Source organism: Tiliqua scincoides, chromosome 4, assembly GCF_035046505.1.
Source record: "Tiliqua scincoides isolate rTilSci1 chromosome 4, rTilSci1.hap2, whole genome shotgun sequence".
Classification (NCBI taxonomy): domain Eukaryota; kingdom Metazoa; phylum Chordata; class Lepidosauria; order Squamata; family Scincidae; genus Tiliqua; species Tiliqua scincoides.
In genome coordinates, this window is record NC_089824.1 from 203,860,026 (window position 1) to 203,875,810 (window position 15,785).

The window sequence follows — 15,785 nt, forward strand, 5'->3', positions numbered from 1 at the left end:
CTTCAACAGTGAAAACAGGGGCTCTCTTTTATCTTGTTGGGCCAGAACACTCCGCACTGGGGAACCCATGGTAACACTCGCCCACCCCTTGATGGCACCACTATCACTGGTACTGAACCCAACAAGATAAAACCTGTTAGTCTTCCAATCTATGCCAATATTATTTTCATAAAACAAGCCTTGCAAGGTTGAATCGCAATCAGAGCTACAGCCCAACATCTTGAGTTCTGGTAGCATGATTATATAAAGCAAACTCTTTCAAAGGTCATCTTGCTGGACTCTGTTTCCAAGAATATTATTCGTATCATACTAACCCATGCCAGACAGTACCAAGATGCTGGGAGCCCTGGGGCAACACTCTGCACTGGGGAACCCATGGCAATCCTCGTCCATCCCTTGATTTTACTACTGTCACTGGTACTGGAGATTTAGGAGTTGGACCAGCCAGATGAACTCTCTGAATAGGGTAGGTTTATTTAGTCAGTGCCCAACCTGGCCAACTCAAACACCACCCCTGATATTGTACTGTCAGATTGTGGTGATCTACCACAATAAGCCCAGAAGCAAAAACACTTCTGTCAATGAAAGTGGTATTCAAAATGGAAGCACACAAAGAAGTTTGCTGTAAGTCTGTAGCAGCAAGAAGTGTGATGCCATTTCAGAATGACTGGCTTAGATATTTTCAAAGGGGTGTGTGTGATGAAGTCATGGAGGGCAGGTCTATCAACAGTTACTAGCCATGTTGGCTAAATAAAAATTCCTCCTTTCTGAGGCAGTATTGTCAGTGAATACCAGTTGCTGGGAGCAACAACAAGGAAGAACAAACAGAGTTTATCTTGGTCAGGTCAGGGAAACATAAAAGAGCACCGTGAAATGACAAAAGAGCTGCTAATATGATGGAAAGAACAAAGCAATTTTGCAAACAAAAGAGTTTCAAGACCAAGCCCAGCTCTAACATTTCCTAGAAGAAAGGATGTTGTTCTACTGAAACTCGCCTTGTTTTTGTCTTGCTGCCCTATCACCACCCTCTTTATCTTCCTCCCCACCGGACTGATCATTTCCACTTGTATACATAAACAGAAAGTAGAGCACATTTTTGCTGTTGAAAATTACAACTATCCACATTAAAATATTCCCCTGCTTCCACCTCCTGGTTTTTCAGAACACTGCTGTTGGAGAGCAAGCAATACACTTTGCATAATGGAATGTTAAAATGCGGTTTGCATTTACAGAACAAACATATTGAAAATCTCAGAGCAAGAGAGAGATTGCACCACTTAATTTGCTGAGCACATAAAGGCAAGAAGATTTTTAACCTGCACACTTAACTAGTCCAGTTTCAGAATACAGACTGAAGCAAAATTAAGTAAGGCTTACAGTGCAATCCTATCTTGCACCAGAATAGGCGGGCCAAGAGGCTTGCGTTGTATCCAGCACAAGATAGGGCACCAAAGTGTCTCAGCCAGAGGTAAGGAGAAACTCTTCCCCTTACACCTGGGTAAGCCACTGCAGCCCCTATGGGTCTCCTTGGACATGCACCAGGAAGTGGCACAAGTTCGAGGAGAGTGGAGCGGCTTGAAGCTGCTCCGCGCTGCTCAGGAACAGTGGTTGGGATTTGGCATAACAGCAGAATCCAAGCCGCTTCCTGCTTGCTCACCCGCCCTCGAGACCACCCTCTGCCCGCCCCCCTGCAACAGCTCACACAGCATCCTTTCTTCCTGGGGACTATAATTATAATTAAGAATTTCATGATCACTGGCAGTAAATGGGGACTTCCTGGGGACTATAATTATAATTAAGAATTTCATGATCACTGGCAGTAAATGAGGGTCTGCCATCTTCCTACAGCACACCAGAAGAGTTTTGCTGGTCACATGGGAAGTGGCCCTTGCTGGCTCTGGGCAAAACATTTTTTCTTCATCAGCAATCTGTATCATAGTTACAATAGAAGGAATGGAACATGAGATATAAAGAATTTTGCACAAGGCTGGGAACAATTCTAACTAGCACTATTTCACTACATTGACCCTAAAGATAAAACATCAGTACACTGATAAATATATTCTTATTTGTCAGCATGACTGACACATTCATGTGAAGTAGCTCACCATCTACTTCTGGCCATTTTGACCATACCACCCACTAACTCCTGAAGTTGTCGTAAAGTGTAAAAATCACCAAGATAGCAGGGTGATCAGCTTGCATGGCTTGAGAGTGAGCTAAATGCTGATGAATTTCAAAGGGTTACCATGGATCATTTCAGTATGTGAATAGGGCCACAAAATCAGTTTACATCTTCAGCAGAATCAACTGGCAGCAATAATATTCCCCTGAATTGCACCACTTAAGACCACAGATGGGGGGGGAGCAAATATTTAATTGCTCCCTTGCAAAGGATTGCTTCTTACACACAGAAAAATAGTGTGTCAAGGAGAAAACAAAACATGCTAGTTTTCTAGGTGTGGGGAAGAGGTTCACGGGAGTTTATTCAGGCATGGAACTCATCACCTGCAGCCTGAAATGTGCTGTCCAAAAAGATCTTACTGAACTCCCCTGATTTTACATACTGGGCTTCGGAACACATTGTACAAATGCTGTTAAAGTCATAAAGGGAATATGCCTGATAAACAGAGGGAAGGGGTATTACTGAATCTTTGTTTTAAAAAAATTGTGCTATATTGCACAACAGTACAGCCAGTATTATTTCAGGGTGAAAATGACTGAAAAAAGACATGTTTCCATTTTCCTGCAAGACTGTGAGCTCATATTTGGCCATTACAGTAAATCTGGAGTTGGGAAGGCTAACGTTTTAGCACCTTAACTTCTAGCTAATTAGCTGTATCCTGTCTTTTAAATAACCCTGGGGAGGAAAGGGGGCACCTTGTCACAGTTCCATCACACTTCTTATCTATACTGCTTTCCATTTCAAATTTCTGACACCTACAATCATTAAGGCTTGCAAACCCCATGCTGTTTTGCATTTGCTTTCAAGTGGATGTGGAGTCTGGCAGCTCAGCTTCTGCCTCTAGGTTATTCTTTCTTAGGAGCACAGGAATCTCCCAGCCTAGAAGGATGCAACCTATATTAAATGTACTTTTAAGTGGCTGGTATTCCATGCCAGGCATGGAAACCAAAATAATGGATTTGAACAGGCAGGAGTTCCTGCTCCTCCTCCAGGCAGGAGGTCTGGCTCAGTTGGTAGAGCTGCCGCCTTGTATGCCTGAAGATCTGAGGCTGCCAGTTCGAAACAACCGGAAGTACCCGAGAACTGACCACGCACTGATATACTGATGAGCTGACCATCATGTGGTCAGCGAACCATCATGTGGTCATCATCATGACCATCACCATGCCCTTGGTGGCAGAGAGGAGTTGGCGTGGGAGGCGAAGGGCCAGAGAGAGACTGGGAAGGAATCCAGCTGGAAGGAGGAGTTCTATGAAAGACTAGAACTATTCAATTGTAAAAATCCCTACAGGGGTTTAGAACAGCCTGCCTATGTAAACCGCCTTAGATTAGACCAAAGAAAGATGGTATATGAATACCTGTATAAATAAATAAATACTCGTAAAACTGTAGCTGGATACCTGCAAGATCTTGGATGCAAAAAAACCCTCAACAACAACACAGAACACATAATAGGCATGCATAATCCTCATACCATGTTAATATTAATTAGGTGAATACAAGGGTGTGGTTGTGTGGTTTTTCTTATGACCTACATATGCCTATTACGTTAGGGGGCAAAAGAGCAGAGCTAAATGCAGCTAATCCCCATCCTAAAGATTAATGCATGATTTTTGCTCCCCTCCAGAGTCCCCTTTTTGCACACAGATGTTGGCCTTCCTAAGGGGGAGGAGCTATTCCAATGCCCAGGTTTGAATCACAAAACATCTGCCTTACCACTGAGCTGCAGTTTCCACTAATTAACATGAAAGCATGGCACTGCTCTACATAGTTTTGCAAAGAGCATCACGATGCCTCACTAAAACCATGTCCATATCTAGGAAAGCTTTCCCACTTTTAGGCATTGGCACAATGCTAGTAAAGTAAAGACCATACTAATAAACTACTGGAACACGCTCCAGTCAGATTAAAAGGAAGGGAATTCCTATAACCATACTGGAGATTCCCAGTGAAAAGAAAATGCTTATCTTACTGACACTGGGCTTGCTTAATATCTCCTGTAACTCAAAACGTGATGGCACCTTAAAGGCTACCAGATTTGTGTGGTTTAATTCTTCATGGATTAGAGTCCACTTTATCAGATGCATGGGGAGATATCCTCAGAACATTTAGCCCATAGAATTGTCACAGACAGTACCCGGGCCATTTGTCTCACTGTTTACATTTTTCGTCTGAAAGCTACACATGCTTCCTAACTGATACATCAGATGAAAGAGGCTCTGATTAACACAAGCTTCTGCCACAATAAATCTGCAAATCTTTAAGGAGTCACAAGACTCTGTTGCTTTCGCTGCAATATATTTTTGCTACAATAAACTGACACGGCTATGGCGCTGCAAGTTCAACACAGGGTGTATGTTTTAAGGTGCCCAATCCTATCCCCCAGTTGTGCTACCAGAACTCACATTCTGGCAGCGCAGGGTAGTATGCGGCATCAGTGGCGTCACTAGGGCTTGCATCACCCAGCGCAGGAGGCCAGCACATCACCACCATGATGGACCTCCTCCCCTACAGCGGGAGTGGCCATAACCTAGACAGTGGACATGGCAACGCATTATCGCCCTGGACCCCGCTGGGTTTTTTTTTTTTTTTTGCTATAACTTTTGATAGAATAGAGAAATTTAAATGCGGTTTGCTTCATTGCATTCTGCATGAAATTACTCACTGAATGATATATAACATGATGGTATTATTCCTAAAAACCACGATTTTAACCATTTTGGCCAGTAGTGGGGTCACTCCCCTTGTGCGCATTATCTGGTGCAGCCCGCATGCCCCTAGCGACACCGCTGTGCAGCAACACAAAAAGTGATGCACTGTTGCATGCTACCTAGCTGCAGCAGCAAATATCTTATGAACCCTACCTGGCCTTGCCATGCCTCCTTAGGCCCACTCAGACTTGCACCAGTCAAAAAGAGCTGGTGCAAATCCACATGTGCCCACAGGACAACAGGGCTTACCTGCAGGTAAGGGAATAAAAAGTCCCTTACTTTGAGAGGCCTCCGGATCATTACCCCACCATAGGATACCCCACCTCAATGGTTTGGCTCCATTAGTGCAAGTGGTGGAAGGTAGGATTGGGGCATTAGTCTGATTCATGAATGAACTAGCCTATTATATTCACCACAGGGATTGTTACACATTTCCAAGTTCATCCCTGATTATATAATGAATTAGAATTTATAACAAGAGTCAGGGTCTTTATGGAATGAGCTTCCTGATCCCAGCCCAGTCATATCAATGATGTTCACCAGGAACAAAGAAGGTTCATTTGTGATGACACCAGGTCACAAGTTGTAATATTATATAACTGGAGGTGAGACATTCAAGTGCTGATTTCTGTGGTGTGTATATTGTTTACTAGCTGCCTTCTGGAACATCTTAAAAGAAAAGTATTAAGCATATGCTTTGTACCCCCTTCTAGCTATGCCACTGCCATGCCAGAAAGTTGGTTAGTATTGGGCCCTTTATCTCTAAAGTCCAATGAATGAAAGAGAGAGGTTTCCTGTGATTGCTCAGCAAATGAGTGATGATACTCTGCTTATGCTCAAAGGCACTCTTCTTTTTTAGCAATTGAGAACTCCACATTGGAAAACATGCTGGAATCCCTAGCATGTATGCACTGCTGAAACAGAGACGCCTGCGTTGGCTCGGTCATGTCGTGAGAATGGATGATGGCCAGATCCCAAAGGATCTCCTCTATGGAGAACTCGTGCAAGGAAAGCGCCCTACAGGTAGACCACAGCTGCAATACAAGGACATCTGCAAGAGGGATCTGAAGGCCTTAGGAGTGGACCTCAACAGGTGGGAAACCCTGGCCTCTGAGCGGCCCGCTTGAAGGCAGGCTGTGCAGCATGGCCTTTCCCAGTTTGAAGAGACACTTGGCCAACAGACTGAGGCAAAGAGGCAAAGAAGAAAGGCCCATAGCCAGGGAGACAGACCAGGGACAGACTGCACTTGCTCCCAGTGTGGAAGGGATTGTCACTCCCGAATTGGCCTTTTCAGCCACACTAGACGCTGTTCCAGAACCACCTTTCAGAGCGCGATACCATAGTCTTTCGAGACTGAAGGTTGCCAACAACCATTGGAACCCAAAGCAAAAAATAGTATCTAGGGTTGAATCAGTTGAATCAAACTAAGTTCCCAGGTATATTTATCATTTAGGCTAAAGTTAAATTCAAATAAGACAATATCTAGTTCTCTGGATGAAGTGAATTTATCTGTGATGCATGGGGTGGTTTTGACCTCATGTGAACAGAAGAGCAAAAGTTGCCTGTGCAGGGCCCTGAGAGTCTACCCTTTGTAAATTAGAGGATTAGAATCCTTTGGGAGTCAAGATACACAGGCAGCGGAATGAGTTGATGAGTATCGGTAAATATCACATCAGGGTACAGGATCAGGGTACAAGTGGAGGATCATAGTTGTTTGTTTTTTAATGAATTCCTACATAATAAAATTCCTTGTAAATTAAAAAGGAAAAAAAAAACCCTAGCTTAACAGTGAATTGGAACCCTCCCTGTGATGAACACACCATCCGAAATTTAGAGTGGTGCAGCTTGCTTGACTACTACAGAATTATATGATGATTCCTAAGAATCTTAGCTTTCCAATCTGCTCTGAGTTTCGACACCCTGATAAACACAACTGGAAGCCAACTAAGCAATCCTCCCATATGTGGATATATAAGGAAATGTAAACACTGCCCTTAGTGAGGAATGTGTGCACTGCATTTCTCAAATCCCTGCTTCCTCTGATCTGTTTGCCCCACCCTGGAGGCTTTAAGAGGACCCTGAGTGTCTCACATAATCCCAGTGCAAATCCATGGAATGAACAGGAATGAACTTCCTCCCCACCACTTATCCAATGTAAATACACACAGCAGGGTTATTTCATGCCTGTTGCAAAAGTTGAGGCAGCATTTAAAACAAAAAACCCAGCTTCTGCTAAATTTGTCACTGTCTGACTCATGTTTCAAGGTATGTTAGGGCAGATAGGACTTCGGCATATTTTGAAGTACTGCCCGATCTCAAACGCCACAGCTTACTAAGAAACGTGATTCATAGAAGAAGCAGGCAAGAAAGAGCTCCAGGAAGTCATTTTGCACAGCTCTCGTGAGTGTGCCTATTTCGTTCACCATCAAGACCTGTCTTAGGAGCAGCTCAGATTTGTGACATGTTGCTGGTTTACAAAGTCTTCACAGAGTTGAGTAGGATAGTTTAAACTTTCCAAGTACTGCTAAAACTTGTAGTGTTTACAGAGCAGGCAGGTTTACTGAGTCAGAAAAACCTTTCTAAGGTACAATATCAAATATGGTTGTCTTCCTCTTTTCCACTGACATATGTGATTGGGGAAGGTGAATGTGTGCATTTTGATAACCTGTTACGTCTGTTCTCTTTTAAATTTTTAACTGGCATAGGAAAATCTGCAACCGAACAGAATTCATGCTGTAGATTTGCATGAGAAGCAGCACTTTTTATTTTAACAATGGCATGAAGATAGAAAGACAAATGACTCACTGGAGTACTGATACCACCGGGCCATTGGTTCATCTAGTCCAGGACTGTCTGCTCTGACTAGCAACAGCTCTCCAAGGCCATCCTCCAGCTCTGCTATCTGACATTCCTTTTAAATCGGAGATGCCAAGGACTGAACCTGGGATCGTCTCCAAAACATGTTCACTAGGACTAAGTTATGGCCCCTCCCCATAGCATTTGGGTCACAGTCCACCAAAATCTCAGTGCTTGAGTCCACAGAGAATCTTGAACTGGCATTCAAAGCCATGCTAGACAGGGGGATTCCACCATCAAGCTCTTAAGTCTCAAAACCAGGACTTCTCATCCCATCACCACTTATGTTGAGTCTCAAGTCACAATGACCCTTGCTGTCAGGGAGAATAAACAAAAAATAGCAAGGGGGGGGAAGAAGGATAGAAGAGCTTGGCACAACACAGCAGCCATGACTGTACTTTGAATTTCTGACCCACAGGCAGTTATTTTTGTTATTATTTGCTAAATCATTCAGTTATCAGTTCAGGACATTGCCACCCCAGTCACAACTACTGGACTTGCCACTAGTGGATCTGTTACTGGCATGAATCTGACCTCAAATCTGCCATGGGCAAGAAAGGATGCCTTGTGTATAATGCCATGAGGTTGGCCTTTAAGGGGCCAAATGGAGACCCAAGTAAACTCTGCCTCTTTACAGGGCACAGATCACTTGGTTGCTGGGGAAACAGGAACACCAGGCACAGATGTGCTAGTGTGTGCATGATACGTGTAGGGACACAAGCATGCATGTGAATGAGCATAAGAACATAAGAACAGCCCCACTGGATCAGGCCATAGGCCCATCAAGTCCAGCTTCCTGTATCTCACAGCAGCGCACCAAATGCCCCAGGGAGCACACCAGATAACAAGAGACCTCATCCTGGTGCCCTCCCTTGCATCTGGCATTCTGACATAGCCCATTTCTAAAATCAGGAGGTGGCGCATACACAATGCGCAACCTCCTGAGCAATGTTGGCTACAGTAACCCCCACTCAAACCGGAAGCATGCCCACTTTCCAGATGAACAGGTCAGCAGTACAGAACTGCATGCACAACTGTCAGCAGTGAAACTTTATAGAGATATGCTAGGAACATAGTTATCAAGTAAAATCCTTCATTTGGTGTTACCTTCAGGAGAAGTGGATATTTGCAAATTCGCTGGATTGGAGTGAGCAGGTAACCCTCAAGTGGAATGTCTGTCGTCTTTCTGCCACCCAGAAGCATGCAACTCTGCAACCACAAAAGAACAAGAATGTTACCCTTGACACAAAGTTCCCAGACACTCCAAAACCAATGGAATTTTTTCAGAACTTCTTTTGCATGAAGTTTGAGTTCATATAGAAAATGAAGAGACGTTTTACTTATTACATTTCTATTCCACTTTTGGTCAACATAACTCAAGACAACAAACATACGTAGGGCCCAGTTCTATCCAGTTCTCCAGTGCTGATGCAGCTGTGTTCATGGGGCGTGCACTGCATCCTGTGGTGGTGGGGGGCAGTGATGGGGGCTTTCCTCAAGGTAAGGGCTGCACTGGCACTGGAAAAATGGATAGGATTCGGCCCTAAGTTCCTAGTGGGGGTCTCCCATGCAGGTAGGGGCTAGGCCCAAACCTGCTTAGTCTGAAGCAAGTTTACTTTGTCATGTGCCTTCAGAGACCACAGTGATAGATTACCAATTCTCACCTGAATCCTACTGGCTGCCTCTAGGGCTGTAAGTTTAACGCATACTTTTTTGTTTTGTTTTAAGGAGTCTTTCTGAAGTCAATAGGTGCACGTTTATAGGATTACAATACAAGAAACCCAAGATTCAGTTCAAATTATTGGACCAGTGCAAAGGTATTTAGTTTGCTTATTCTGAGTGCAAAAGCTTAAAACCTCATGCTTCAAAGGTCATCAATATGCACCAGCATATTTAAACAAGAAGTATAAAGCCTCCAGAAAAAAGTTATAATAGCAGGAAGTTTCTCCTGCACACTCTAATCCAGGGGTGCCCAAACCCTGGCCCTGGGGCCACATGTGGCCCTCGAGGCTTCTCAATGCGGCCCTCAGGGAGCCCCCAGTCTCCAATGAGCCCCTGGCCCTCCAGAGATTTGTTGCAGCCCGCACTGGCCCGACACAACTGCTCTTAGTGTGAAGGCAACTGTTTGACCTCTTTGCATGAGCTGTGGGATGAGGGCTTTCTCCACTGCTTGCTGTTTCATGTCTGTGATGTAGTAGTGGCAGCAAAGGAAAGGCCAGCCTTGCTTGGTGCAAGGCCTTTTCTAGGCCTTGAGCTATTGCAAGACCTTCATTCATTCATATAAGTTCATCTTTAATATATTCATTTATGTAAACTTATGTAAATTTATTCAGATTTTAAATGTAAATTAATTCTTTCTTTCCCCGACCCCTGAAGCAGTGTCAGCGAGATGATGTGGCCCACCTGCCAAAAACTTTGGACACCCCTGCTCTAATCTAACCATCTAACAGTGCTGAGTTCTTCAATTCCATCTGCCAACACAGATTCCCAGGGGAAACACTGAAAGCCTCAACAACACCGAAAGCCTCAACATGTAGTTCCTGCACTGAGGTCACTTTACATTTCTACCCCAGACAGTTGGCCCTCTATGTGGAAGTTGACACTCCAGCTCAGCAATCTCCATTTTCCTGCCCCAAGTTCTTCCATTATATAGCTCCTCCTCATGATTCACACAGTGCCCCACCATCCTTACTTAAGAATTCCCTGATATTCTGCAGGAGCAATTGTGACCAGCCTCCAAGCAATTGCTGGCTTCTAGAATCTCTTAAAGTCATTTACTTTTTCATCCATATCAATTTTGGTTCCATAATGTCAAATGCCGGCTTCCTCTCAGTGCCACATTTACTGCCAGGGTAATAGCAGCAGAAGGGAAGCGTATCCAGTGGAGGGATCAGATGTACACATCTGGAGCAGTGTGAATGCGCCCAAATGCTCCAAACAAAATGACATTAGTTCCTTCATTCATGCAGCCAAACTCTAACCTTGGGAAGCCGGTCACTACTATCCATATTTTACAGAAGCAAAACTATCTGAGGAACAAAGCTCTCTTTAATCAACAGGCATTCTAGCTACTGTAGGTGTTATAGTCAAATCATGCACATAGAAAAAGCAACGCCTGCATATGGAAATGGTGTAAATGAATCTCCTCTGAAATAAATTCCACTCAGGGAGCAATCTAAAAGGTGCCCTGAGCTGACGCAAGTCCCTTTGCTGGCCCATCGTCATCACGAAAGTGCCATAAAACACTTTCATGCTGACTTAAGAGGAGAAAAGCCAGCTTGTGCCCGCTTCTAGAGGCAGAATCGGATCCTGCTGCGCTGGTGGATGGGTAAGCATTTGCTGGCCTTTCCAAGCTGGCATGGTGGTCTGGGAGGCATGGGGAGGGCGGGAGGGAGGCATTTCGGGGCAGGGGGAGGGCGGGCAGGCCCATGGGCAGGTGATGGGGAAATGGGGGGCGAGGTTGGGACCTGCAGATACGCCGGATCCTGACACTGTTCCCGGGCAGTCTGGGCCAGCTCCGGGCTGCTTGGATCTGCACCATCTCTTTAGATCAGGGGTGCCCAAACCCCAACCCTGGGGCCACATGCGGCCTTCAAGGCCTCTCAACGCAGCCCTCAGGGAGCCCCCAGTCTCCAATGAGCCTCTGGCCCTCCGGAGATTTGTTGGAGCCCGCACTGGCCCAACGCAACTGCTCTCAGCCTGAGGGCGACTGTTTGACCTCTCTCGTGAGCTGTGGGATGAGGGCTCCCTCCACTGCTTGCTGTTTCACATCTGTGATGCAGCAGCAGCAGCAAAGGGAAGGCCAGTCTTGCTTGGTGCAAGGCCTTTTCTAGGCCTTGAGCTATTGCAAGACCTTCATTCGTTCATATAAGTTCATCTTTAATATATTCATTTATGTAAACTTATGCAAATTTAATCAAATTTTAAATGTAAATTAATTCTTTTTTTCCCTGCCCCCCCCCGACACTGTGTCAGGGAGATGATGTGGCCCTCCTGCCAAAAGGTTTGCACACCCCTGCTTTAGATGACACAGAGCTGAGTAGACCCATTGGGGCTGCAATGGCTCTCCTTGGGATAACGGGAAGGGGAAGCTGAGCCACTTGCAGCCCAAAACTTGTGTTGGATACGGGGCAGGCATGCGAGCCTCCCCATTCCAGCACAAGTTAGGACTGCACTGCCTGTGAGACTTATTCCTTAATTATTCCTTAATAAGTATGCTAAGATTGCAACCAGTGTCTCCCAAGTTCTGAGCCTCTCAGATTTTGCCTTGCTTGGGGTTCTCATCTGTCATAACTGCCCAGGACTTCATATGCTCTTTCAAGCTTCCAGATTTAGAGGCAGTGTATTTCTGACTTCCCGAGAAGCTTGAACAATTTCACTTATTGAAAATGCTCTTACCAGAAACCAATTCCATATTCCTTTTACCGTCACACAGCCTCCTCTGAGACACCTACTCTTCAGACTGGTAGACCTGGCAGCCAGCTTCAAAAACTCTCAGTCCGATTTTCCAGAACTGTTGTGTGAATCATAACCATTCTTGTTCCTCTGATGTTTGCTTTTCTCTCAGGCTGGCCTTTGAATTCCCTTTTAAATCACACTGTTTTCAAAACTGAAGCATTCCCACATTTTCCAAGGAAGGTCTCTATTTTGGCCATTGCAAGGTGCCAGGGCCAGTTTCATTCACACAAGAAGCTCTTTCATTTCCTAATTTGACTTGGTGACATTATAAGGCCAGGCAGGATGAGAGGGGGGGCAGAGTGAGGAGGAGACAGATGATGTGAGGAACTACAACCCACAAGCAGAGACTGCCACGCGTTCCCTACATACAATGGCTTCAAAAATCTTTTTGGGATGAACGAATCACAGCTGGCAGCATGATCCTGCAATCTACCAGCCTTCCTGCCTAGAGGAATGATGAAGTGATGAGGCCGAAGACTTGACTCAGGCAGTCCAATTAGTAGGTGCAGAAAACATTCTGGAATAATGGCTGCACTCAAATTTCCACTCTCAAGGATCCAACATGAGATGCTTTACTAATGTTTAAACCAGCCACAATGACACCAGGATTATTTTTATGCCACAAAATAGGCATTTGGTCTCAGCACAATAAGCTAGGGGTTCTCAAATGCGTGTCACAACACCTTAGGGCACTGTTTCTCAAACTGTGGGTCAGGACCCACTAAGTGGGTCGCGAACCAATTTCAGGTGGGTCCCCATTCATTTCAATATTTTATTTTTAATATATTAGACTTGATGCTACCATCATATGTGACTGCATTTAGGGAAATGTTATAAATCTGTAATTTTAACAAGCTACTATGTATATTCTTTTAACAATCATAGTCAATGGGACTTACTCCTGGGTATGTGTGGGCAGGATTGCAGCCTAGGATTGTTAAAAATTTTCCTGCTTGATGATGTCACTTTCCACTCATGACATCACCTCTGGTGGGTCCCAAAAGATTCTCATTTTAAAAAGTGGGTCCCGGTGCTAAAAGTGTGAGAACCACTGCCTTAGGGCATTGAGGCACACTCTCAGGGGAGCTGTGGGATGTCCCTGGGGGCCCCTCCTATCTGTTTTCCAGGGTGCTGCCATCTTGGATCTCAAGAAATGTCATGAGATTTTGGCACTGCCATCTTGGATCTCACAAATCTCACAAAATTTGGGTATTGCCATACTGGATCTTGCTAGATTTCACGAGATCCAAGATGGCAGTGCCGGGCTGAGTGGAAGAAGAGTCTGCGGGGGTGTCGAGACCCAGATAGGTTTGGGAAGCACTGCAATAAACTGCTGGTCCCAATTTTATGGTGTGTAAACGCTGTCCATGAGGCAAGATGGATGGCTGATTCAGCTTCGGAAAAATTATCCTATACTGAGCTGACCTCTAGCTGACAGAACACGAGTGCCGCATAGACCCACAGTAAACTCACTATAGTATCAGCTTGCCAACTACTGAATGGGTAGTAGTAGTGGTGGTGGTGGTGGTGGTGGTGGTGGGGCCCTATCAAATCTATCCCTGAGAGTGAGGTGTTTAGCAAGTGCAGTTTTCCCCATCTTAATGTCACAGTGAGATAAGCAACAAGGTCAGGGGGACTCTGCCTTTTCCCAACCTACCCTACTTCACAGGGTTGTTATGACAATAACATGGAGATAGGGAGAACATTTTTTCAGACGTAAAACATTTTTAAAAGATGTTGTAACAGTGGCATAGAAATATTCTAATAATGTATCTGCACACCACCCTGAGACCCTTGGAGAAAGGCTGGGATACAAATATAAACAATAATAAATAAGCAGGCTGCTGGTCTAGATGGACCTTTGGACTGATTCAGCAGCGTTTTTTTTCAAATTTTCTCATCAACTTCCACATTTAGAGGAAGTATACAGAATTTCTGACTGTTAGATGTTGGGCACAAAGAACAAGGATTGGCTTTTTCCATTGTGCTTGTGAACTTCCCTAATGAATAGAAGCTTAGGGTACTGGTGTAAACTAAATGCAGACCAGATGGACCTTAGTCTGATCCAGTAAGAATAAGCCTTATCTTCACAATCAAATGCTTGAAGCAGTCCTTTCAGTTGCTTGCATGGATGCACCACCCGAGTTTATGTTCTTGCTGACCTTAAAAGAAATTCTCCAGGTACATTTCATTACTAAAACCACACGTGAGATACAGACAGACCTTGGTATCTGCAGGGGGGCCATTCTGAAACCCATGGATAGTGGAATCTGAGGGTGGGATCCATCAGAGGACCTCTGGATGTCATCAGAAGTGCCTTTCCAAAGCCTCCAGGACCTCAGAATGCTCCCCCAACGCGACTGGAAAGCACTTCCAATCACGTCCCGGAGGGCCTCTGGCATGGATTGGAACCCATGCTGAGCCAAAGACACAGGAGCCAAACTGAAGATGAAAATACTTTATCTTTAACTTATGGCTCAGTGTAACTAAAGTGCACTCAGCCAAAGAAACAGCAAAGCAATCTTCGATCTTCCATTTTGGCCTGCTAAATGTCTAAGGCTGCAATCCTACACACACTTACCTGGCAGTAAGTCCCTTTGAAATCAGTGGGGCTTACTGCTGAGTAGATTTGCATAAGATTGCACTGGAGATAGCTTAAAAATCTGGAGATAGCGTAATAGCAGTTTAATACTGGGAGTGTTTGTGCTCACACACTCACTGCTATCTCACACTGCACACAGAAGGATCATGCAGCAGGCACTGGAAGAAGTAAAACGTTCTTGCAGGTCTGTTGACGAGAAATGGGAACTGAGGTTTTAAAAAGTAGGAACTGAAAAAGGGTGGAGGAAAAGCTCTGGTATGGAAAACAAAGAGAAGAGGAAACCTCAAAGGTGCACAGCAAAATGTTGGTTTTATTAAGGCCCAGAGTGTTTTTGTGCCAAAAGATTCCTCCTCAAGGGCCACTAAACCCATTTATTATATTGATAGCCTTCCTTCTTCAAAAGCACACAAGGTGGCACATGGGGGTTCTCAGGCAGTCTTCCATTCAGACACTGACCAGGACAAGCCTGCTTAGCTTCAGTAAGGTTGCTGCATCAATGTGCCATCAGTCCATTACGCTGAAACCAGGTTAACTGGTTAATCTTCCCCCATGCAGCTTTCGGGGGCATTTTAGTAGAATAATCACTAGATTTTTTTCTAGCCAGATTTAGGGACAAGTGATCATCTGTGGCACTGGACTTGGGGTAACTTGGCATTTCCATCATTCTTAACATTTCAATCTTCAATAAAATTAACTTTGTACTTGTTTATACGCTTTGTTAGCCGCTTTGGACATTTGCCTTGACATGGGAAAGGCGGGATACTAACTTCTTAAATAAATAAAATAAATAAATTAGTGGAAACAAATTTGTTTCTATACTCTTATAAATTATTGATATTGGCTTATATGTGGCATGTACAAATACAGACTGAGGATTGTTGTGTGAAAATCTCTTCTCTCCTAAGACAGAGATAAATCATGCATACAGACGCTGCATCAGAGTTGTGAAAAGGCTACAAATGCAATAAAAAAT

At 44.5% G+C, this 15,785-nt stretch overlaps 1 protein-coding gene across 4 annotated transcripts in view; it reads right to left on the reverse strand.

Moving 5' to 3' along the window:
* Positions 1-15,785, reverse strand: part of PREX1 (phosphatidylinositol-3,4,5-trisphosphate dependent Rac exchange factor 1) — a 270,327-nt gene that overhangs the window by 133,342 nt on the left and 121,200 nt on the right. For all 4 annotated transcript variants that reach the window (XM_066623406.1, XM_066623404.1, XM_066623403.1 and 1 more), the window contains exon 5: positions 8,860-8,961. In XM_066623406.1, the coding sequence (XP_066479503.1) occupies positions 8,860-8,961 (102 nt within the window). The remainder of the gene's footprint in view (positions 1-8,859; positions 8,962-15,785) is intronic.